Below are 22,929 nucleotides of genomic sequence, written 5' to 3' on the forward strand. Positions count from 1 at the left end.
GGAGCTTCGGGTGAAGGGGTGGATAGGGTACGAGAGTCCTTGCACGTTTTGAAGACGATGACAGGATGATGATGATGATGATGATGATGATGATGATGACAATGATACATAAAACGGTACGATATTCCATAGTTCGATCAGTATATATCTAGGGGGGACACTCCTCTCGACATAATCGACGTTCTGGTGTGGATATACGTACAATCATCAACATATGTAACAATCAAGCATGCCGGCAGGAAAGCCCGCACCCAAATACTACGACCAAGGGTCAGATACAGAGAATCGAAAGTAACAACAACATAGCGCTGTCTTCCAAGCTATCAAGCTACTTAGTTTCAACTCGCCTGGAAGCTGCCGCGCTGTAGGGTTGTTGGCTGATGCAGGTCCCGGGTTGAGTTTGGGGGAGGAGTTGGGAATTTTGATCCTTGGGCGATTCGCTGTGGCACAGTTCGGTTATTTGTGTCCCAAGGTGACAGGTGACGCAGCCCCCAGGCACTCAGCAAAGTCTACATCGCATTCCATACGGTTATGGTATCTTGGTCTGCATGGTATCTGTCTTGTACAGAGTTGCATGTGATTCGAGAAGTGATAACATGGGGTCGGCCCGGAATACCTATCGGTAAAGGGGTTGGACAGGAGACACCACAAAGGCAAAGAGGGCGAATGATTTTTACACGTTTCTGGGTCTGGTCGATCGCGGGTGATCGCACCTCTGTGTGATGAGGCGGGGGATACACCTGCAGAACGTGAGATGTCGGTAGAGTACAATAGATCCTTCCGCTGCCCTCACCCATGCGACTCAAATGAACAGCTTGTTGCACAGCACCTCTGCTTACGTCCTCTGTCTGTGTATCTTATCTCTGCAATGAAGTGTTTTGTGTTTCCTTTCACAATACCATGTTCATGTCTGCTCTTCTGTTGCCATTTATTTCCCTTACTTCTTGTTTGCCATGTCTCGAATGTCCAAATAGTTCAAGTCGCAATCAGCATGTCGTAAATGCCAATGTCAGATCCCTCCGCCAAAGGATCTAGCTCTTTCCCCAAAATTGACCAAGGAAGGGGCAGGGCAGCCCCTCCTATGTGGCGCACGCAACATGGAAAGCCGACAGCCAGAGATCTATGGCGCCGTCATTATCACGCTAATCGCCGCCACTTCTGCCTTGGTACTGCGCTTGATCGCTCGAAGAATGAAGAAGCTGGCTCTGTGGTTCGATGATTACTTGGCGATTGTCGCGTGGGTAAGTGGAAGAGACGAAAGAATCCCTGTTTGGAAAACACGCGACCCCCCTTCTCGGTCGCTAAAAAAAAGGGGGTGCCCCGCACAGGCTGCTGCTCTAGCATATGATATTGGGATCTTTATATGTGAGTGACTCCCTCCCGGCAACCCGGATTGACTTTGGCCGCACAGATTAACCAGCAGATCACAGGGGCTCGAACTCGGCTTGGGCCTGCATCTGGACGACCTCCATATCTCCTTCGACCTGGCGGACCACTACCGGGAGCTTTTCCAATTCATCCTCGAGCATGCCTACACGGTATCGATCGCTGGGTCGCAGCTCTCCATCTTGGCGCTTTACTGGCGAGCGTTCGGACCTGCCTTGGAGAGCCGGATGGGCATAGTGATCATCGCCGCTTGCTCCATATCGTGGTTTTTATGTAGAGTATGGACCATACCTGTCCTTCGCTCACGTCCCTATTTTGAGGAGCTGCTGATGAATGTGGCCGCTGAGTTCATGGCTTGACAGATCTTCATCGTTACGTTCCAATGTAACCCGCCCAACGCGAAATGGTCCTACGCGGTGGAAAATTGTTGACTGCCCCATCGACACCGGGAAGTTCTTTCTCGCTACCGTGTCCGCCCATCTTATCATCGACGTCTTACTAATGATTCTGCCGGCATGTGAGTAGACATTTATTATCGATGGCTAGTGACATAAGTGAAAGCTAACAGGTGACGACCACAGGGCAGATCCGTAAACTCCATCTCCCGTTGCTGGAGAAACTTAGCATAACGGCCCTTTTCTTGTTCGGATGCGTGTATGTGCACACCCGCGAACGATGACACTGATTCTAGCTGATCCAGGAGAACGTCTTAAAGAGTCTGCTTCTCTTCAGCCAAGATGATGTCTGCGGGCATTACATACGACGCAACGTCCAACGACGTCTTCTGGCTCGAGACGGACCCGGCGCTATGGTCCGCAGTAGAGATCAACCTCAGTATCATTACTGGTGGGTTTCCATTAACTCTCCCCTTATTTACCTATTTATGTAGTCATCAGGCGGCTAACAGTTGGCTCCACTGACGCCCCAGCCTGCCTACCCTTGATGCGCCCCTTCTTCCAGCGCTTTGGGTGCTGCATCGAGCGCAAACCTTCGGCTACGTCACAGGGTCAGGACTCCTACGAGATGACCAAGCTACCCGGCGCGGCGCGGGCTCTGGTGCAGACTTTAGAAGACATGGACATCACACACCCGTACCGCCGGGGCAGCGAGCGGTATCGGTGGATGGGAGGACGTTTTTATTGGGCCAGGCCGGGAAGGATACGTTGGCAAGCTCTCGCCGCCACGCATCCGAGCCTTCCGGTCCCTTAGGGGCCTCCATGGTGAAATAAGGCACTTGACTAAACTATCCCGAGGTGGTCAATACGCCAGACGTGGTGTAATAGATGTATAGAGGGGGCTCACTTCGGATATCTCGACTCATGATTGACGCGAAGGAGATAGTGATGACATGACATGGCAGATTCCACAAATATACCCCCCATCTTCTATTCTGTTTAGAGAGCACCGCTTGATGAAGCTCCAATGCAGTCATGGCGGATGGCATTTGCAAGATATGGCGGTGCACCAAGAAGATTGCCTCTGCTATCCAAACAACATGCGAAAGGGCAGGTGGATATCGAGGTCGAAATAAACTTTGTTCCTAGTTTAAGCGATGATTCCGGTTTGGGCCGCTGGTGTCATCGTCCGAAAATAGTTGCGAGAACCCCATCCACAAAGGGCACCGTCACATCCGTTGTAGGCCGAGGTATCGAAAGAAGGGAACTGATACCGTACACGCCAGTTCCATACTTTCTTGATTCGGGTAGCGCGCCTAGTACGGAAACAGAACAGTGCGGGTTTGGAGGTGGTTTGTGGGATGGGAGTTCTAGACAGGTCAGGAATCAGGATGCTGGCGGCATTGAAGTTACATCAAACCCTTTCTGGGTAGGCCATACTTGCCCACCCTTGATTGCGTCATCGACATCATTCGCTGAATCACAAGTAATAAGAATTACCTGTCGCAGACTCTTTTGCCACGAGAAATTCGCATCATGACAGTTTCGAGGACGCGTCTTTAAACGCGGGGTCAATCAAGCTTGTGCAGCGTTAGCTAAGACAATACCTGCAAGGATCTAGTCAGTAGTCAGTGGTCAGTGGTACAGTCGGGCACCTGCACTACCTGCTTCGACAGCGGCCCAGCATGAAGCAAAGTGGCGCAATAAGTCGTCCCAACTATGCAGCTATTCACGGGGTGACGCAACATTGCTCTTCCCCTCGTTTCGTCCGATGAAGCTCTAGCTAGTTTCTAGACCTGGAGACTGTCCATAGAAAGCTCGACCTCACTGCGCCTTTTCCCAGATAATCTTCGACTTCTAAATGTCATTTTTCTCGAGATAGTACAACACAGTTTTTTTCCATCAATAAATCTCAGCTGCTCACATCATGTCAGCTGACAGCAAGCCCCCTACGAAGTATGGCGTGGTCCTGTTCCCGGGGTTCCAGTCCCTCGACGTCTTCGGGCCATGCGACCTCTTGGCGACGCACTCCCGGTTCAACACCCTGAGCATCGCGATGCTCTCCTCCACCATGGATCCCGTCCCGTCCAACCTCCTGCCGGCCGACGGGTGCGGGCAGCGGGTCGTGCCGACGCACACCTTCGACAACGCCCCCGAAGACATCGAGGTGCTGCTGGTCCCCGGCGGGCCCGGCACCCGCGACGACGACGCTATCGCGCCGACCATGGCCTATGTGAAGAAGGTCTATCCCAATCTGCGCTATCTCCTGACTGTGTGCACTGGAAGCGCATTGGTGGCCAAGACGGGCCTTCTGGACGGGAAGCGTGCCACCACGAACAAAAAGTCCTTCAAATGGGTGAGATGCTAACCCCTTTCTTTTTTTGCTTCCCCTTTTCTCCTTCGGTCGTTGGTCAACGGAATGATGGGAGGCTAACACAAATCTAAAATTAACGTAGGCGACCTGTCAAGGCCTGGAGGTGAACTGGGTGCTCGGGGCGCGCTGGGTCACCGACGGCAACATCTGGTCGTCCTCGGGCATCACGGCGGGCATCGACATGACGCTGGCTTTCATGGCGGCCGTCTACGGGGAGGACGCGGCGCAGACCGTGGCAGACCAGTCCGAATATCAGCGCCATACGGACGCGAGCGAGACCCGTTTGCGCAGTTTGCCGGTGCTTGATCACGACAGCGGTCAAAACAGATCATGACGAGAAGGCTTGTCGGGAACCAAAGGGGTGAAAATCGAGAGCCCATGCATACGAAAAAAGGTTCAATGGGGATTGGGCTTGTCGGAGGTTCCAAAGTGGCCTTACCTGGTGGGAAAGATTGACATTGGCCGTCTGAACTTGAGTACAAGTCGGAGACGTTCGTGCCAGGTGGCAGCCAGTTGTCTCTAGTCGTTGTAATTTATTTCAAGCCAGTGACCTTCAGGCCTTCGTTACTCTCGCAATGCACATTTGGAAGTGATTGGCTTCCTGGGTTCTACAATCAGTGACACTGCAGTATTCTTTGGGCCGTCTACTAATTATAAGAGGCAGACTGATGGAAGCCCCTTTCAGCATTGAACCGGGGCAAGGATTACGTATTTAGGCTGCAGCGAACGTCGTGTTAGCCGTGGCCAAAGCGGTCTAGAGGGCAGAAATGGAGGGCGGTACAGCAATTAATCGTAATTATATACGGGAGATGCTCGGAAGAACTGCTTTGCACATTCGAGACCGGTCTGCGAATGAAAGCCTGACCGCCCACCGCGCCAAACACGACAAACTCGAGACGACTCCTTGCGATGTATGTGCCTCTCGTCATGGCGTGCTTGTGTGTAGTCGGGACTTGCTCTTCGGAGTGGACTGCCACCCAGGGATTTGTTACAAGGGCAAAATGAGCGCCTGTGGACGGCCCAGCTTCCGCGATACAACCTGGACCAAAGATCAAACCTGCGGGTACGTCCTCGGCGAGCGTTGGTGTGCTGGCGAGCAGCGCGTCTGCTGCAACAATCTCGAAGAGAACGACCACTGCGGCAGCGGTACAGGCTTTTGGGTAGACGACGGCAACATGGTGCACTCTACAAAGATCAGGACATGGCGTACTGATCTGACCGGGCCAATGCCTGAATCCCGGCGTTGGGGCTAATCTGAGCAGAACACAATCTAAGCAGAACGCAGTGGTAGGAGACTAAAATACCATCAAGTGGAATGCTTTCAGCCTCAGCTCGCAATATATGAGTTATACATACGCAGGTGACTTCACACAAGCTCACGGAATAGAGGGCCCCAGTCCATTTTCCGAGCCACCGAAACCACCAGCCAACGAGCCTGGACCTCGTTTCTCCACCCTAAAGACGGCGTGGACGGCGATGCTGAGGCAGCACTACCACCAGAGCCAGGGCCTCCCGTGGGAGGAGAAGTGCCCGTGGGTGCATCCTGCAAGAGAGAAGACGTGGATGCAGCTTTGGTCAAGACAGGCAAGTTGGTGTCGCAGATAGTGGCGACTTGCTCTAAAGAGGCAGTCGTGGCGGTGGCGTATTCGTAGTTGCCCGGTACATACGTCCTCGTCGTGACCCCTGGGGTCCGCCCACGACTCGTAACGGTTGCCACCACGGTGTGATCCAACAATGAATGGCAGCGCACAACGGGCGTGGCATCGTCCTCGGGTGGGATGGCGCAGGTAAAGTGCCTTTGTCCTGAGAGTTAGCCTAATTGCATTAATAGGGGAGATGGGCGGCCGATAATTAGCTTACACAGAGGTAGTCAATCCGTTATCGTAAGGGTAGGCTCGAGTCGCTGGGCAGCATAAGGTATACGTTTGCTGGCCTGTTACCGTCACAGCAAGATCAGAGGCAGATATCCTGCCGATCGAAGTGCAAGCCGGCGTATAGCTCGGCTGGCAGACCGGAATGCACATGCTCCAAGGGTAGGGGAGACAAAACCTGGGGTTGTTGTGGCCGTGGCTAAGAGTCCCGGGGTGGATCAAGACAAACGTTGCGAAATAGTTTTCATGGCATCAAGTTTTACTTCCATGAGGCGGCATCGGTCTGGACTTTGTATAATATCTTGTTCCTGGGTGGAATTCTGAGTTGTACAAAATTCATTACCCCACGGGCGCAGTTCTTGTACAATTATAAGCTAAGCCTGATCCTAAGATTAAGCCCGTATATGGAGACAACAAAAGAGTGCTAGAAAGCGCTGCCAAGACATATCGGGAGCCTAGGTCAGCTTGGCGCCCTATATTAGGAAGGTGGACAGGATAAGATGCTATGGGGGCGGTGCGGCTGGAAGGCAGATGACTCAGCCCAATAGATGGGGCATAGTTGTAATACGGGATATACGCGGAGCATGGGTGACGTGTTTAATACGTGATGCCAAGCCATGGAATAGCGAATAGAGGACTTAACGAGATTCGAAAAGTAGGAAACACTTATAAATATTTTGAAGGGGAATGTACTTTGTATTCTTACTGAGCCTCCTATATACGCTAAGGGGTTTCAGCGCGAGGGCGTGCCTCCTCTTGCACCCCTCGCCGTGGCCAGAGGCCAGAGGCCAGAGCCAAGAACTTTTCAATGACCCGTAAAATAAAGAGTTGTGTATATCCATTGGCGAGAAATTGCTAGCCGAAACGCCTGGTATATGTGCCCTGAAACAATGTAAAACATGCCGGCCAGACTTATAAGGCCCTGTGATGAGAGCACGAAACGATGTTCTGTTCATCCCGCTCGTTTCAAGTCCCCGGGGTCTCCGGGACCCGGGAGGTGCTGTTTATCCCGCGCAGTTTCCGGCAGTAATAGCTGGGCCTGGCATTCATAGGTCCTCGATTTGTTGCATGCTCTTGGAGGCGGCGCCGGTGTGCTTGGTGGCCAAGATGGCGCCGTCCTCAAAACGCAAACCAGAGGCCAAGGATACCCCTATGGGCTGTGCCGGGTCTGGACTGCCTTCAGGGTGCTGTCATCCCCCTCTCGGCCAATTTTGAGTTCCTCAGCATGGATGGGGGCGTGCTGGAAACGGCCGTTGCGCCCGAGGATACGGAGGTTAATGGGTCGTCGTCTTGCAGCGCCGAGTGTTCGCCCGGTGTTATCCAGTGGACCACCAAAGAGGTGAAAAAAACTATGAGGAACTTGTGTCAGTTGCTGCACAGGGTTACCAGGGGGCCACAGACAGGCAGGCCGGCTCACCATCGCTTTGGCAGGATACCATGCACATCCACATGGGTTCATCTTCGAAGACGGTGAAAACGATCATGTTCCTATTATCATGCGTTCGTTAGCATAATACAGAAATACCGGAACATTCGGATCTCGCAACGAGCTTCTTACGCGGAGATGCTCAGGAGCGCTAAGCACGACCCGGTGAATGTTCGTATCGAGAGCTCTCGAGCCGGGCGTTCAAAGGGTTTTCCTGTACTGGATTGTTGGCGTTCCGACGGCGGAACGAATGCGATTCTGCTATCGTAAGATAAATTCGCAGAGTAGCTGAGTGGGACGCTTACTTATAAGTGGAACGAGAAAGAGCGTGGTAAGGTATACCTGGTAGTGTGTTAGCAAGATGAATGAATTTCTGGGGGACCCGGGAGAAACAAACATTGAAGAGCCCATCGCAAGCGATATAGCTGAGCAGGACGGTACGTGGAATCTCCAGCATGCAAAAAGTATCCTCTATCCATGCGTGGTAGCTACAGATCTGGTTAGGTCTCTATCCAGCAGGATGAGGTGGGTAGAGGACTCACAAAGGCCAGTACAGGGTGAAGCAAACAATATACACAACTTTGCCAAGAGATTAGAACACGTCTCATCACAGTAATGGAGAGGGGTGACCTACGGGTTACGAGGATATAGTTGAAATGCAGAGCTTCGACTGCATCCGTTTGATGCCGCGGTCAAGAAACGACATGCTATAATTGGTTAGTTTTATGACTCTGATTCAAAGATGACACATCGACCTACCGCTCTCTCTACCAGAAATAGAGAGGTGAGCTGTGGCTTGTCTCAGACAAAGTAGTTACTGAACGGACGTTTCATGCCTTACCGCCTGTTTACCGTATTAGGTCAGAGTGATGCTTTAGCGGTAAGGGCAATCGATGGCAGACTCACTTTGGTGGTGATGAAGAAGGCAATGCAAGCCTGGGTCGTGCTATGGCAGGCGAGGGGGCTTGAGTTAAACTTGACGATGTATTGGAAAACGGCGGTCGTGAATGCGAAGATCCAGGCGCTCCCGAACACCAGGAAGACGACTAGTCGTGTCAATGCATGGTCGGATGGTTCAAGGCGATGGACGGGGCAGTTTTGGACCGTACGTACGCCACATGGCCAGGGGTACTCTGGACCAATTCTTGACCAAGGTGCATCGGTAAGCTGGAAAGATGCTGTCAGTATCTACCTGGGAGAGCGGCACGGGGGTTCGTGGAGACGGACTGAGCAGTGCTATGGAGATGCTGCTGATGGCCAGGTTGATCAGGACGTTGACAACCGTGACGGGCGTTGTCTCCGGTATGAAGCTGTTGACCCGGGGTGCAATGGCTGGCTGGGCCACATGCGACAGCGAGGCATCCATCGTGGGCATCAACATGTCGTTATCCACGTCGCTGCGAGGTAAGAACATGATGGTGGCGTCGATCATTGATGCTGCGGCAGCATCAGGGCTCGAACATGCGGGATGGACGGCCTTCTCGAATGTGGAAGATGCAATGGTTAAGAAAGGGCAGACCAGGTCCGCACTGTCTCGTCCGGAAAAAGTCTCGCTGCTGACTACGGCTGAAACCTTATTATGTGAACTATGGAACTATGGAAGGTTGTGAGGTAGCCAGCGTGCCAGATGAGGTATTAGCTAGAGCACGACACGAGTCGCCCAACGTCATTATCGGAAGCTGCTTGCGATGATAGGACGAGGCACTCCATTCACCGTGCGGCTGTCGATCTCCTGATTATTGCCACCCCTAGCCCCATACGCGGCGGCCTAGTCCGCTCCCCGGTAGACCGTAGCCTTTGGAGACACCAGAGCTGAGCTAAAGTCGACCGCCAGGTCCCTTATCAGCATCCCTGCGCCCTGTGTCTCGAGACATTGCCCAGCACCACACACCGGGAGGCAGACCCGCGTTGCTGGCGCACTGCCGAGGCTGCTGCTGCCGATCGATTCGATGGGTAGCAGGGTACGTAAAACTCCCGGGCACGCCGGGGTCTGGGGAATCGACTGGGCCGGACTTACGGCCTTGGGGTCAGAAGTTGGGGTAACGCTTTGCGACCCCCAACCACCGGAAACTGGTTCCCTAGCAGCCGTAAAGAAGCTGCCGGGGAAGCCTACATACTTATAGGCTGCAGATACCCAGCGGGTCGGTAGAGGGGAAAAGGCAAAAAAGTGGCTGGGCTTGGCGTGCTGCTAGCTGCTGGCTGCAGTGTATCGCTGCAAACCGTCGGGGGCGGTGAAGGATCCGAAAGAAGTATCTCCTCACTGAATTCGCCACCAAAAACTATATTTTTTTTGATATAGTCACTTACTTCCGCGGCCCATAGCTGGATTCATTTACACGTATGTCTGTTCGGCGTGCTGTATCCCCTTAATTGCCAAAGCGCTGCTTTCCACCACATCGGTAGGTATTGTACGGACCAGGGATAATTTTAGTACGATCGGAGTGACGTTTTAAACGTCCGTTGTGGTCGGTGTGACTTCTGATTGGTCTCTTTGACCATGCTGCGGTATGCACGGCCGTGTCAATCATTTATTGAAAGTATTGTACGAAAAGCAGCGCTCTGGCAATTAAGGGGATACGTCGGATCATGGGCCGGAGTCACATCGAATAGGCGCACCACGTAAGGAGAAGGTACATTTTTACCGCGCTTAGCTTGTAATCGTTAGTAAAAACAGTACTACTACTTGCTTTTGGTCATTATTTAATACCTATCAAGTAATACAGCCACAGCGCGATGGACATGTGAAAGCCATTCACTAGATGGGGACCTCTGCTTCTCAGCGATCGGGTCTGCTTCTCCTCCTCGTATTCACGGCGGAATCTGACTGATCATCTCTGATCGCTTAAGCGTCTTCCTGGCCCACGATGAATCGCAATGCCTTCAAGAGCCAATTTGCCACTCCATTCGTAGTAGTAGGACACACAACGCTAATGAGGGTTCACTTTGTAAAAAGCATGGCTCTCTGAACCTTGTTGATGGAGGGGTGTGGGCCATCTGCCAGAAGCGGCTTGTCACCCCCCTCATTGATCGTTCCCATATCACATCACCTCTCGGTTGGTGAACCGCATATCCCGCACCAGCTAGCGAAGCCTATCCCATGTCTGTCTGCCTGCCTACCTCTACACGAACACTCCCAGGACTTGACTAAATAGTCCATCTAGCTGGGGATAATACCTGACTGTAATAGGTGACAGAGAGGGTGTGGCCGCTCTCCAGCACCCTATCTGATGGGATGTGTACTACGTATAACTACCAAATACGGGCAGGGGCCGCCCTGATGTGGACGACCGTCAGGTCTCTCGGGTTTCTTCGCGCCAGCGTCTACGAACCAGACCACTATGCGCGGCCTTCACGCCGTGATACTGTCACCTTTGCGACTTCGACCAATGCACGATAGCCACGGCGGGGATTAGAGGACCGGGCGCTCGTTGGTGGTCTCCTGAACACCTTGCATCTTGATGACATCCTCAAGCTGCTGGCATTAGCCATAGATCTGAACATCGCCTTGAACCTATTGGACATGATTCAGCCCGCAGCCCGGTCGACCGCCTTCGAGCAGGTCCAGTCGATCCTGCAAAACACCAACAGCGGCAACCCCACACAGGATACATTTTACAGGCACCTCGGGTGCCAGGTCAGCGCCGGCCTGGGCCTCACGACCCAAGCGAGTAGATTTAGAACCATCACAGCACAGGAGGGCAAGGGCGAAGCCTCACCACACAGCGACAACAACCCTCCCGTTGGCGCCGGCGTGACCATCTACCCCAAGAAGGACGAAAGCGACGTTCCCCTACTAGGTTCCCGAGGAGCATCTCCGGGCCGCCATCTGCAAACCGCAGACTTTTACATACGACAAGAAGCCCCTGGTCCTTTTCGTGCCCGGTACCGGTTCACACGGCGGCTCCGTCTACCGAAAACAACCTGCGCAAGCTGCTAGGTAGCCGGCACGCACGACCCCCGTGTGGCTCTACATCCCAGGTAATCTGCTGCTGAACACCCTGGTGAACTCGGAGTACGTAGAGCACATGCAGGGTAAGGGCGGCCAATAGACCACTCAGCCCTTCTCATTCTACCTCGGTCTGGTATACTTTTTAACTATCCTCGGTTTTTATTGCACAATAGAGAGAACCTAGAGGTATTTATGTTATATATTCTAATAATATTATTACTTAGAATTACTAAATATTTAGTTATGTAAAACTAGGTGAAAAGAAACGACACGAAGAACAGTCTACTCTGTTCATGGTTACTCGGCTCTCGGTTCCGACCCTCCGCGTGAGGACTACGATACATGCCAACCAGGATGAGAATAAAAAGAGTGAGGTCTCGGCCATTCCGGCAACACTCAATACATGTCAAAGTGACTGGTCAGAAAATATATCGTGGCTTGCATCCTTGGACGCTAATGGCGATGGCAATAGGGGTGGTCTTAGCTATACGAAACGTGCGTCTAATAGCTTCTTGCTATTCGGCTAGTTGGCGCACATCTGTGTTCCAAAGAGGGAAAAAGACTTGCTCTGCATCTTGGGGCATGCAGTGGGTCAGCGTGGAAAGACCTGCATATTAATTGGAGTATATGCATGATTTTATTAGCTGACATTGGCTCGGCTATCAAATGTCGCAAGCAAAGCCGTATCGGAATGGCTCCTAATAAGGTGGTTAGACCGCAATCTGGCTCTGCACCTCCACGGTGCTGCACCCCTATCCTTTCATCGCACCAGGTAATAGTTAGTGGTCAGTGATTAGGTAATTAGGTAGGGTTAGCTGGCTAGAATAAGGGTTAATTATGTATTTGAATATTTCGTACATCGCGTTCGTCGAATTGCCAATTCGTGGAATTCAGGAAATCGAGGAATCGTGGAATCCGGGAAATGGCGAAATGGTGAAATCGGCGGAATCAATGTCCGGTAAAATACCATACTCTAACCAGATTTGACTTTCGAGACTTTCTGTCCTATGAACCACCGTGTCCTAACGCCCCTCAGTCAAGGATTCTGTTCCGCTGCAAATCATAGCAGTACGATACTGGGCTTGCAAGCTGCAGAGTTACAACGATCCCGCCATCAGCACCGCTCCTTAATCCGCGATGTAACAATACAATTCGAGCCGCACCATACATAGGTGTGACAATGTAAAGCAATGCAGTCAGGTCTTTAAGTCCTGCCCTCTATTGGGTTATGCAGTTTCTGGCACGTGATGATCACCCTGCTCAATGTGTCATGAGGGGCTCCGATATATTACCCTGCCCAGTCGCTCTCATCCTCATGTTCTACTAAGAACCATTCCTGCGGCATCTCACTCATCACATTATGGCTGTACTCAGTAGTCTAGACATCCCAAGCCTACCGGTAGGGCCGTTGGCGGTGTTTCTTGTTGGGACTGTAAGCTTAGACGTATTAACGAGTATCTGTCAGTATGCCATTAATGCCTTCTACGTAGGTTGCTGTCTACCGCTTGGTCTTGGTCGTCTACCGAGTCTTCTTCCATCCTCTCTCCAAGTTTCCGGGACCTAAGCTATATGCCGCCACTTACTTCCCTTACCTGTACCAAAACGCCATACGTGGCACTTTTGCCAAGGACCTGCTGAAGCTGCACGTGAAGTACGGGCCGATTGTGCGGGTAACACCCGATCGCCTTTTCCTAGAGGGGACCGTCGGATATCCAGAAGCCTTCGCTCGCCGCCCCGACGAGGAAGAGTATGCCAAGATACCAGAGACCTACGGCTACGCGAAGCCCATCGGCATCATGATAGCCGAGAGGGACGACCACCGGCGGCAGCGACGACTGTTATCTCACGCCTTTTCGGAGGCAGCACTCGCGGGACAGGAAGCTTATATCCAGTACTACGTCAATCTTCTGATGGCACGGCTCAAGGAGCGGGCCGAGACAGGGGCACCTGTAGACATGGTGCGGTGGTACAATTTCACGACCTTCGACATTATCGGCGAGCTCGCGTTTGCCGACCCCTTCGACTCGTTGGAGAACAGCAAGTACCACCCCTGGGTCAAGAGCGTGTACAGCACCGTCAAGAGCAGTCGGCAGATGCTGTTCTTCGCGCACTACAACTACCTAAAGCCGCTCCTCATGACCCGCGCCATGAAGCAGAACGCGAAGAACCGCGTCGAAAGCGTTCAACTCTCCGCCAAAAGGCGGAAAAGAGGCTGGCGCTGCAGGACGACACGCGCAAAGACATCATGTCGTACGTCCTACGTTACAACGGCAATGACGAGAAAGGGATGACGCATGAGGAGCTCATGGCCAACGCCCGCTCCCTCATCGTGGCCGGCAGCGAGACCACGGCTTCGGCCATGTCGGCCTTCACCTTTCATCTGCTGCAGAACCCGCGAGTCTACAAGATGCTGGTCGACGAAATCCGGACCTCATTCTCATCCGATGATGAGATCAATATGAAGTCCACCGCAGGGCTACCTTACTTGAACGCTTGCATTGAGGAGACGCTGCGGATCTATCCGCCGGCGACAACAGTCCCAGCACGCACATCCCCGGAGCCATGCTTGACGGGAAATACGTACCGAAGGGGGTAAGCCTGTCGATCCATGACTCTTGCACCATTGCACGCCACCCACCCCCTTGCATCTCTCTTCTCCTTCCCCTCTCAACGGGGCTGTCGACCCGATCAGCTAACGGCACACACACAGACCATCGTGGCCATAACCAACTGGGCGACGCACCACAATCCGCGCAACTTCCGGGACCCCGAGACCTTCGCGCCGGCGCGCTGGCTACCGGCCGCGCACCCGCTGTACGACCCGCGGTACGCGTCGGACGACCACACGGGGTTCCGGCCCTTCTCGTACGGGCCCCGCGACTGCATCGGCAAGAACCTGGCCAACGCCGAGATGCGGCTCATCCTCGCGCGGCTGCTGTGGAACTTGGACCTCGCGCTCTTCGAGGGCCAAGAGGACTGGGTGGCCCGGCAGCGCGTCTTCGACGTCTACGAGAAGGGGCCGCTCATGGTGCAGCTGCGGCGCCGCTATGTGGCTTGGGGGAGCAGGGGAGAGAGGTAGGAGGTGGAGGTTTGGTACTACTATCGCCAAATTCGGGAGATGGAAGCGCAATTTGGAACCGCGTGTAGGGAGAAAGGTTGAACACGAATTCCATGTTGACATCCAATGGTTCAATGTTTGATGTTGTCGCAAATGACTTTTGGCTTTAGGTCAGGTAATGAGTGGCATGTTGAATGAGGGGAGGAGGGGCAATTGAAACGCCGGCAGTCAGTGCAATTACTGAATGCTAACACTCGTTAAAACTTGCTAATCAATGTGCAATTGCAACCAGCACAATCCAACATTGCCATCATGTGGCCTTTCTCCCCTCTTACCCGGAACGCACTCCCCGCGACATCGCAGGCCAGAGCTTCGACTACGTCATCGTGGGCGGCGGCACCGCGGGGTGCGCCGTCGCGTCGCGGCTGAGTGAGGACCCCAACGTGCGCGTCCTGGTCTTGGAGCGCGGCAGGGTCCGCGACCACTGGCTGTCGCGCATCCCGCTCCTCTCGGGCTCGCTGCTGGGCGGCGCATCCCTGTTCCAAATGGTGCAGCGGCTGTCGGAACCAACCGAGCAGCCGGGGGCTTCCGAGCCTGACTCGGGCGACGACTGCGACGGTGATGGGGCGGCGGCGGCGAAACATCAGCGCGCAGACCTGCGCACGGCCGAGGCTCTGGGGGTGCCTCCCGCATCAACCAGATGCTTTGGACCCGCGGCGCGCCCGGCATGTACAATGCGTGGGCCGACGAGCTGGGGCACCCGGACTGGAGCTGGGACAAGGTCGAGCCCTTCTTTCGCAAGATCGAGCATGCGGCCGCGGAGTCGTTTGGTCGTCGCACTTACCTCGGACGCGATGGGCCGGTGCATCTGAGGAAACATGAGCCGCAGTTTGAGATCTACGACCACGTCGACAAGGCAGCCGCGGCCCTGGGGCTGCCCATCGATAATGACGTCAATGATCCCGGAGCACCGCCTTCTGGGTACTTCTATCTCGACTCGACGATTGACAGAGACGGCTCTCGACACAGTGCATACAGCGCGTATCTGCCCAAGAGCCTTGTCTTGGAGAGGCGCAACAGGCTGACTGTTTGCACTGGGGTCGTCGCCTCGAAGCTGGAAGTTGATGCCTCGCAACATTGTGTCCGGGGCGTGCATGTCAGATCCGTCGGGTCGAACGGCGGTGACTCAACATTCATCAAGGCTGAAAGAGAAGTCATCGTCTGCAGTGGCGCCATATGCTCCCCGCAACTCCTAATGCTCAGTGGCATCGGGTCAGCAGAGCAGCTGGAACCACTTGGCATTCCAGTGCACAAAGACCTCCCTGGAGTCGGTTCGCACTTGAGCGACCACCACGGTCTTCCGATCATGATGAAGGTCCCACTTGCGCAGACGCTTCACCGGCTCCAGAGTAACATCCTTTTCGCCATTTGGCAGGTCATTCTCTGGATCTGGAACAAGACGGGCATACTGAAGTCGGGCACAACCGCCACCACAATCTACGTCAACACATCACACATCGACCCGCAAACATCCACGATTAGGGCCGAACCTGATTTCGGACACGACACCACGAATGCCGCCCTGCCAGAGAACGTCCCCGATGTCGAGATCATGGTGATACCCGCGGGGACCGTGCTCGGCCGCTTCCAGGGGATACCGCTCTGCAGCTTTTACACCTGCCTAGTGCAGCCGCAAACGACAGGCCGCCTGGAGCTGGCCTCGGGTACCGATCCCGAGCAGAGCCCGCGGATCCACTACCGGGCCCTGAGCGACGGCCACGACTGCGCCGTGGCGCGCAAGGCCCTCCGCTTCGCCCTCCACCTCGCGGAGCAGTTCGCGCACAAGTCCGGGTACCGCCACGCCGCGGAGCTGTTCTTTGCGCCCGGGGTTCAGGCGGGACGACGGGATATCAGCAAGTGGCGGGACCTCGACGACGACGCGCTGGACACATTCGCGCGCGGCGCCGTCCAGTCGGTCCTGCACCTCGGCTGCACGTGTCGCATGGCGCCGGAGGGGGACGGCGGCGTCGTCGATGACCGGCTGCGCGTACACGGGTTCCGCGGCTTGCGGGTCGCGGATGCGAGCGTGTTCCCCCGGATCCCGACGGCGCACACGATGGCCGCGACGTATATGGTTGCGGAGAGATGCGCGGAATTCGTTAAGACTGATTGGAAGCATAAGACGTCTTGACTGAATTTCTCCCCCAACACCTCAGTCCCCGGCACGGAGATGGAAACACTACGGTGAAAAGCCAGGCATCGCTCATATGAATATAGGTCTCCCAATCAAATCACATCTAAACATTGGCAAATGAAAGTGTATTTATTTGAGCAGTGTATTGAACATGCGATATTACTGGCCAATCAGGCACGGATCCAATGTTAAAGGGGCTATCATAGCCCACCATTCGTCTTCCCATCTGCATTCCCACTCGCTGTGGAGAAGATTCACAGATTCTTGAATACATTGTTGGGGTCGTATTTGACCTTGTGTTCGCGCAACCGCTGGATGTTGGGTCCGAAAACTCGGTCCGCCCTGGTGAAGACTTCATCCTCTTCCGTTGCGGGGTCTGCATTGTGCTCGCTGTCTGTTCCCATAGACCCAGTTCTGAGGGCTGTACTGGGCAAATAGACTACGGCGGCTCACTCAGGCAGTTCAGGTATGTCCCCCCGCGGTCTCCTGCCTCGTCTCACCGCCAGCCTCTGTCCTTCAGAAATCTTTTAGGTTTGAGCAGATGTGTTTTGCCTCGTCGTCCTTCTCTGGGCTCTGCCCAGTCATGTTGATAATCATGTTCATGGCCTGGCCATCACGCCCGGCGAAGGCCGTAGTCGCGGTGTCGACGGAGCTGACTTTGCCACGGGATATCAGTTCAAACGTGACCATGCTTGCCGCTTTCATCTCGTGGTTCCCCTCGGGGGCGAGAGCCTTGTGGAACATGTCGGATACTTCCTCTACCATCTTGAGGTCGAACGGATGGACGATGTTCGCCCCGCTGAACAAGTAACGCTTACCGGGGGGTGCCTTCGGGTTCGGGGACGTGTTGGAGACCGGGTACGGGATGACGCCCGTGGTGTTCATGATCGCATCCAGCTTGAGCAAGGGCTCGTTAAACGCCTGGGCGGCCTCCTTCGTGCCGTTGAAGAACATGGTAGAGACCAAGTTCGGAAGTGCCGTGATGGGCAAGACCACGACCTCGCCCCAGGCCATGGCCCTGGGGGAATATCCGCGACGTGAAGGACGTCACGACACCGAAGCTGTGGCCCGCGCCGCGGAGCGCCCAGAACAGGTCCGCGTTCTCCGCGTCGCTGGGCCGTCACCACGTCGCCGCCGGCCAGGACGGCCTCGCAGCCGCAGCAGCAGCACGTCGATGCTCAGCCCGTGCTGGCCCGTCAGCTGCCCGAAGGCGCCGCCGACGGCCTGTATTGGGTAACGGAGGAAGATGACGCATTTCACTTGACGTGGGGGTTCACTCTCTACCGCACAGAATACGGCGGGTCATCCGAGCAACGCTGGCAAGCGCTCGTTGCCAAGATCCAGGCCCAGGTAGCCGATAAGCTCGCCCCCCGCCCAGAAAGCGGCGGCGACGGCGACGGCGACGACGACGAGGGGCGGCCAGAAACCAGGGCGGCCCTGCTGCGTCTCTTCCGCCTGGACGCGCGCTCCGACCCGGGTCTGCTGCAGGGCAAGTCGATGGACGAGGTCCGCGCGCTGTTTTGGGACCGCGTCCGCGCCAACGTCCCCGAGCCCATGCCGCCCCAGCAATGCGTCTTCCTCCTCGCGAACAAGGATGTCCTCGGCGACGACGACGCCTTCGCAGGGGGGGCCGGGCGGGACGGTGATGCCGTGGGTCAAGGCGGTGCAGGGCGACTACCCGGCGGCCGACCAAGCGCCCTGGAACAACAGGATGGGGGCGCCGCGGTACTTTGGGTGGATGAAGATGTCGGCGGGCGCTGTGCTCGAATTATGGGACCAGGTCGGCCTCCGCGAACTGGAGTCCATTGCGCCCCCGACGATTGGGGGTATGCATCTTGTCACTTGGGACGGAGATGAGTGAGATGATATGATGGTGGGAGGTGCCATGTGACACAATTGAGAGCAATAAATAATACAATACATAAAGTACTATATAAAAGAAAGAAAGCAACGTAAATCTAGTCTATTTTCTATATACTACGCGAGAATTTCGCTTCATAAATACTCGCTTTCTCACATATCGTATCGACGAAATCTATATAAATAGTCAGGCTATCGAAGTGTCGATAAGCACCACCACCGCAACACCCCTGAATACATAAGCGTCCCGCCCCCCCTCTCATACGCACTGTCTACTCAACACTCCTCCATCTCTGCTCCAGCTCGTCCACCTGCGACACGTCCGCGACCGCGCCCGATCCCGCCGCCTGTGCCTGCTGTGCGTATTGCGCGCCCTGCTGCTGCTGGTCCAGCCCCATACGAGAGCGGGACAGCATCCTGCGGATCGGCAAAACGGTCTCGGCGAAGACCCGGCGCCGCTTCTCCGCGAACTCGATCAGCGGCTTCAGGTCCGGTGCCGCCTGCTCGGTGCCGTTGCACAGCAGGTACAGGTCGCGCATGAGGGGCGAGTACATCTCGCACATGGTGCCGTCCTCCTCGATCAGCGTATTTTTCAAGGGCATGAGCCCCGCGAGCCCCGCGTGCTTCCGCGCGAACTCGTGGTGGCACTCCGGGCAGATGGTGCACCCCTTCCAGCCGTACCAACGGCGGCCCCCCTGGGCGTCGCCGTCGCGGGGGCAGGGCGGAATCGCGGCGTAGACGTCGGCGTACGCCGCGAGCGCGGCCGCGGACTGCGTGTAGTAGGTCTCGCGCAGCAGCGGGACGAAGCAGCTGGCGCGCGGGTGCGCCGGGTTCATGCAGCAGGGCAGGGTGGCGCCGGGCGGGATGTTGATCTTGCGGCGGAAGAACTGGCTCAGGCCGAGGGGCTCGGCGACGCTCACGTAGCAGGAGCTGCAGACCTGGTAGCCGGCGCCGGGCTCGACGCCGTGTAGCGTGTACCAGACGCCGTCGGTGATGCCCGCGGGGTCGCAGAACTTCTCCTGGCCCAGCTTGGTGACGGCGGCCCAGAAGACCGACGAGTCCTTCAGGTCGTGGGCGCGCGACATGGCCGTGCTGATGTTGAACTGGGCCATGGGGCAGCGGACCTGCTGCTCCGGCGCGCGGGACAGTTGTTCGTCGGGCGCCCATTTGCTGGCGTCGGCGGTGTGGAACACGCGGTCGCAGAAGCATGCCGCGCAGAGGAGCAGCCAGTCGGGACCATGCACGGGTCGGAACCAGGCCTTGCCGTACGCAACAGTACCCTCCTGTCCGGGGCAGGCGGGCATGTCCAAGCGCGCCTTGGCTTCCCGGACAAAGGTAGACCAGTCGCCCTTGGGCCCCTGCTTCTCGTACTCCTTCTGGACGAAGGGGACGGCCAAGTCACACGACCAGACGGCCTCTGGCGCCTGGGATTCCGGATGCGGTCTGAAATAGGTGGACAGCTGGGGGTACACCTTGATGTGATCCTCATAGCACGCCTGGCACACCGCGAACCAAGAAGGGAACTCATTGAGCTTCGGAGCATACCACTTCGTGCCCTCGCTGCCCTTAGCGCCCGCTATCCCCTTACAGTCGGCGATGCGGCTCCGAAGCTGCATCCAGTCTGTGACGGGTTGAAGGTAGTCTGACGAGATCGCTTTCTTCCACAGGTCGTCTTTCATCCGCGGGCTACTGAAACGGCACACGCGAGGCTTCCCATCCGCAGGCGAGGAAACAGGGAAGGAGTCGCGGAATTGGGAGGATCCGATGTGGTCGGCATAGCACCTTGAGCAGATAAAGAACTCGGGAGCGGCGAAATGCGAGTACCAGGTCGTTGCGAATGTGACAGGTGCATCGATGCAGGTGGTCACTGACCTGGACACAGCTGAAGATACATATGTATGTTCCAGTTCGTCATCTTTGTCTGGTGAAACGCCATGGTCGTGGCTAGGAAAAGGGTAGTAGTAATCAATAGCGTATAGTTCATATGGCGCCACTGAAGTGCCAACTAGAGGTGACGAAGATGCACTTTTGATTTGGTCGGATGTTGAGTGGTCCCCTACTGGGCTTAAGTCCGCTGCTTGGCTGGAAGACTCTGCAGCGGCTGTTTCATCGTCCTGATTTTTCCGCTTAGCTGACTCAGAATCAGACGAAGAAGGCGTCCTCTGGTCGCCAGCGGATGATAGTGAGACTGATATCGGCCTCTTCGAGTTGAGTGGCGTCTTTGGTGGCTTCAGTGGGGCAATGGGGTTCGAACTGGATTCCGGCTCCGAGCCATGTCCATCAAACGACTGCCTGGACAGTGGCCGTACCATCACCGTATCGTCACCATGACCCGGCGAAGAGACTGTATCGGCATCTGTGAGTTGGATTGCGGGGCCCATCATCTGCTCCAGCAACTCCTCGATGTGTTCGTCTGGGCATGTTGGCGTCTTGAGCGGTGACATCGGGAAGAATGATAGTTCATTGGGAGATTGAGGGTTTGACACCGGTGTTTCTCCATCTGGCGGAGGTGAAGTGATAGCTACCGGTGGGGTCGGCGCAGGCGAAGCTTGAGGCTCAATCGCGGGCGACGGGGCGTAAGGAGGCGGCAACAAGTCCGGGGTTGAGGTCTCCAAAGAGGCTGTGGAATTATTTCCGGGGTGAACATTACTGTTATGTAGCGATGGGTTGGACGAAGAACGATGATTTGAAAGATCTGGTGAGAAAAACGGTTCGCGGGAACTGCTCCTGAAGCAGGTGGTTGACATAGGGATGGGATTGGTGGAGGAGGTCCTGGAGGACGAGGAGGGAAACTTGTCAGGTTGAGAGGACTCTCAAGCTAGAAAGTAGAGGTGACGATGCTGCAGTACTGGGGACGGTGCTGGGTGGTGTTGCACTAAGTTCCACAGGTTTGGCTGCAGGACGGGGAGGCAGCGGAGGAGGTTTGCTTCCATAGGACGAATGTGGTCTGCTAGGTGGTCTGTTAGGCGAGGGGGGCGGTGGTGGAAAGCTCAACAGCGTCGGCCTTTCTGTATTCCAATGAGGAGTAAGGCTGGACGAGGACACCGAGCGACGGTCGGGCCTTCGGCCATAGATGGCAGCATTCCCAAAGCCCATAGGACGTGGGGGGAGAGTCGGAGGCGGCCCCTCCGGGGATATCGGCGATGAGCCTTGGCTTCGGGGTGGTGGCCCGGGCGGCGGCGGGAAACTCGTGAGTCTGTACCCGTCACCGGAATAAGATGCTGCCAATGATGGCCGTGGGCTGCGGGGTGGCAGCGGAGGCCTATATCCGGCATCTCGGCCGTGGTTTTGCATATTCAGGGCGCCCGACACGTGGGACGGTGGGACCCCCGGACGCAAAGCAGCGGCCGACCGATCCAGACGTGGCCAAGCTACCTGGTTCAAGCTGCAGGACCTTTGAGAACGACGAGATACGGATGACTCGAATTCAAAGAAATGTACCGCATGCGTGCATATGTCAAGAAACACAGTCAGAATCACAATGTTTTTGGATAGGAGCGCACACAAGCTGGTGGTTTTCAGCTGGCAACAGGCACCACCAGTGGCTTGAAATAGCAGAACCCCACCGCATCAGCCCCGAAATTAGCACGACGAGCTAATATACGACCTTGGTATTTGGTCAGCCTCGAAAAAATAATGATCACGAGCCAGAATAGTCGGTCACCCAGGGTAGAGAAGTCAGGGTGATGCACTACATGCGTGACCTACTGGCGACATGAGATTGTGACAACGGTATCATTTCGGATACCATTCACTTCTAATCAGTGCTCTTGGACCATTCGTTACACTTGATTTAGATACTGGAAACACTTGCGATGAACCACTTGACGTCCAAGCGGGGTAAACAAAGTCGAGCAAAATGAGAATGACAGTATGGGGTAGATAAACCCCATTCTTGGCGCGATATCCATCTGCCTCGAAATAGTCGATCTGGTTCAAGAACGTCACCTGATCCATGCGAGGAGAAACCATGATGGCCAGATGGATGCGGGATTTGCCGACTGACCACATCGTAGTAGGTAAGTATGTCATGATGAACCCGCAATGATGATTTCTGGAAAATACACGACACCAGAACTTTCGCGGAATCCCGAAACTCCGGGAATCGGGGGCCAGGTTGGGATGGAGCAAAAGCAAGTCTGCATTCACTGTTGGTTTTCTGAGATGCCAGGGTCGTGTCGGCGTGTCGGTAAGAAGGGATTAGTTGCAAGAAGACCCCTGCCTGGTTCTTTGCATGGACGTAACCAAAGCATGGGGGAAGAGACATTCCCATTTCTGGTCTTCAGCGCTTCTCCCTGTGATGAGCAATATCGATCCCATTTCAGGATTACGCGATGGTCTTCGGTTGACTTTTGGGGCTGCCTTAGGGCACGGAACTAGGCTACAAGGCTACGAAGTACTTCACCACGGTGAAGA

At 55.3% G+C, this 22,929-nt stretch overlaps 10 protein-coding genes across 10 annotated transcripts; 6 read left to right on the plus strand and 4 right to left on the minus strand.

The window, feature by feature from the left end:
* Positions 1-1,097: 1,097 nt before the first annotated feature.
* On the plus strand, positions 1,098-2,595 carry PG994_006507 (uncharacterized protein; the record flags this gene model as incomplete). The annotated part of the gene is made up of 4 exons (XM_066857916.1): positions 1,098-1,241; positions 1,431-1,664; positions 2,078-2,232; positions 2,283-2,595. The coding sequence occupies 4 exons, from the start codon at positions 1,098-1,100 to the stop codon at positions 2,593-2,595; spliced, it is 846 nt and encodes a 281-aa protein (XP_066717185.1).
* A 1,113-nt stretch (positions 2,596-3,708) lies between these two features.
* On the plus strand, positions 3,709-4,489 carry PG994_006508 (ThiJ/PfpI family protein; the record flags this gene model as incomplete). Its single annotated transcript, XM_066857917.1, has 2 exons — positions 3,709-4,137; positions 4,238-4,489. The coding sequence occupies 2 exons, from the start codon at positions 3,709-3,711 to the stop codon at positions 4,487-4,489; spliced, it is 681 nt and encodes a 226-aa protein (XP_066717186.1).
* A 667-nt stretch (positions 4,490-5,156) lies between these two features.
* Positions 5,157-5,408, plus strand: PG994_006509 (uncharacterized protein; the record flags this gene model as incomplete). Its single annotated transcript, XM_066857918.1, has 1 exon — positions 5,157-5,408. The coding sequence occupies one exon, from the start codon at positions 5,157-5,159 to the stop codon at positions 5,406-5,408; it is 252 nt and encodes an 83-aa protein (XP_066717187.1).
* A 1,768-nt stretch (positions 5,409-7,176) lies between these two features.
* On the minus strand, positions 7,177-8,866 carry PG994_006510 (uncharacterized protein; the record flags this gene model as incomplete). Its single annotated transcript, XM_066857919.1, has 7 exons — positions 7,177-7,375; positions 7,428-7,514; positions 7,585-7,710; positions 7,758-7,794; positions 7,850-7,940; positions 8,359-8,498; positions 8,566-8,866. 7 exons carry the CDS (start codon positions 8,864-8,866, stop codon positions 7,177-7,179), a joined length of 981 nt encoding a protein of 326 aa, XP_066717188.1.
* A 1,863-nt stretch (positions 8,867-10,729) lies between these two features.
* On the plus strand, positions 10,730-11,393 carry PG994_006511 (uncharacterized protein; the record flags this gene model as incomplete). The annotated part of the gene is given in 3 exon segments (XM_066857920.1): positions 10,730-10,816; positions 10,850-11,236; positions 11,250-11,393. The coding sequence occupies 3 exon segments, from the start codon at positions 10,730-10,732 to the stop codon at positions 11,391-11,393; spliced, it is 618 nt and encodes a 205-aa protein (XP_066717189.1).
* Positions 11,394-12,761: 1,368 nt separating this feature from the next.
* On the plus strand, positions 12,762-16,650 carry PG994_006512 (uncharacterized protein; the record flags this gene model as incomplete). Its single annotated transcript, XM_066857921.1, has 6 exons — positions 12,762-12,833; positions 12,892-13,572; positions 13,626-13,937; positions 14,112-14,476; positions 14,752-15,139; positions 15,160-16,650. The coding sequence occupies 6 exons, from the start codon at positions 12,762-12,764 to the stop codon at positions 16,648-16,650; spliced, it is 3,309 nt and encodes a 1,102-aa protein (XP_066717190.1).
* Positions 16,651-16,812: 162 nt separating this feature from the next.
* On the minus strand, positions 16,813-17,057 carry PG994_006513 (uncharacterized protein; the record flags this gene model as incomplete). Its single annotated transcript, XM_066857922.1, is given in 2 exon segments — positions 16,813-16,894; positions 16,912-17,057. 2 exon segments carry the CDS (start codon positions 17,055-17,057, stop codon positions 16,813-16,815), a joined length of 228 nt encoding a protein of 75 aa, XP_066717191.1.
* Positions 17,058-17,169: 112 nt separating this feature from the next.
* PG994_006514 (FAD binding oxidoreductase) lies at positions 17,170-17,667 on the minus strand (the record flags this gene model as incomplete). The annotated part of the gene is made up of 1 exon (XM_066857923.1): positions 17,170-17,667. One exon carries the CDS (start codon positions 17,665-17,667, stop codon positions 17,170-17,172), a length of 498 nt encoding a protein of 165 aa, XP_066717192.1.
* On the plus strand, positions 17,636-18,510 carry PG994_006515 (uncharacterized protein; the record flags this gene model as incomplete). Its single annotated transcript, XM_066857924.1, has 2 exons — positions 17,636-17,746; positions 17,809-18,510. 2 exons carry the CDS (start codon positions 17,636-17,638, stop codon positions 18,508-18,510), a joined length of 813 nt encoding a protein of 270 aa, XP_066717193.1.
* A 275-nt stretch (positions 18,511-18,785) lies between these two features.
* PG994_006516 (uncharacterized protein) lies at positions 18,786-20,957 on the minus strand (the record flags this gene model as incomplete). The annotated part of the gene is made up of 1 exon (XM_066857925.1): positions 18,786-20,957. The coding sequence occupies one exon, from the start codon at positions 20,955-20,957 to the stop codon at positions 18,786-18,788; it is 2,172 nt and encodes a 723-aa protein (XP_066717194.1).
* Positions 20,958-22,929: the final 1,972 nt, after the last annotated feature.

The sequence above is a fragment of the Apiospora phragmitis genome, assembly GCF_038363925.1.
Source record: "Apiospora phragmitis strain CBS 135458 chromosome Unknown utg000006l:1.0-5683423.0:1.0-5690449.0, whole genome shotgun sequence".
NCBI classification, from domain to species: Eukaryota; Fungi; Ascomycota; class Sordariomycetes; order Amphisphaeriales; family Apiosporaceae; genus Apiospora; species Apiospora phragmitis.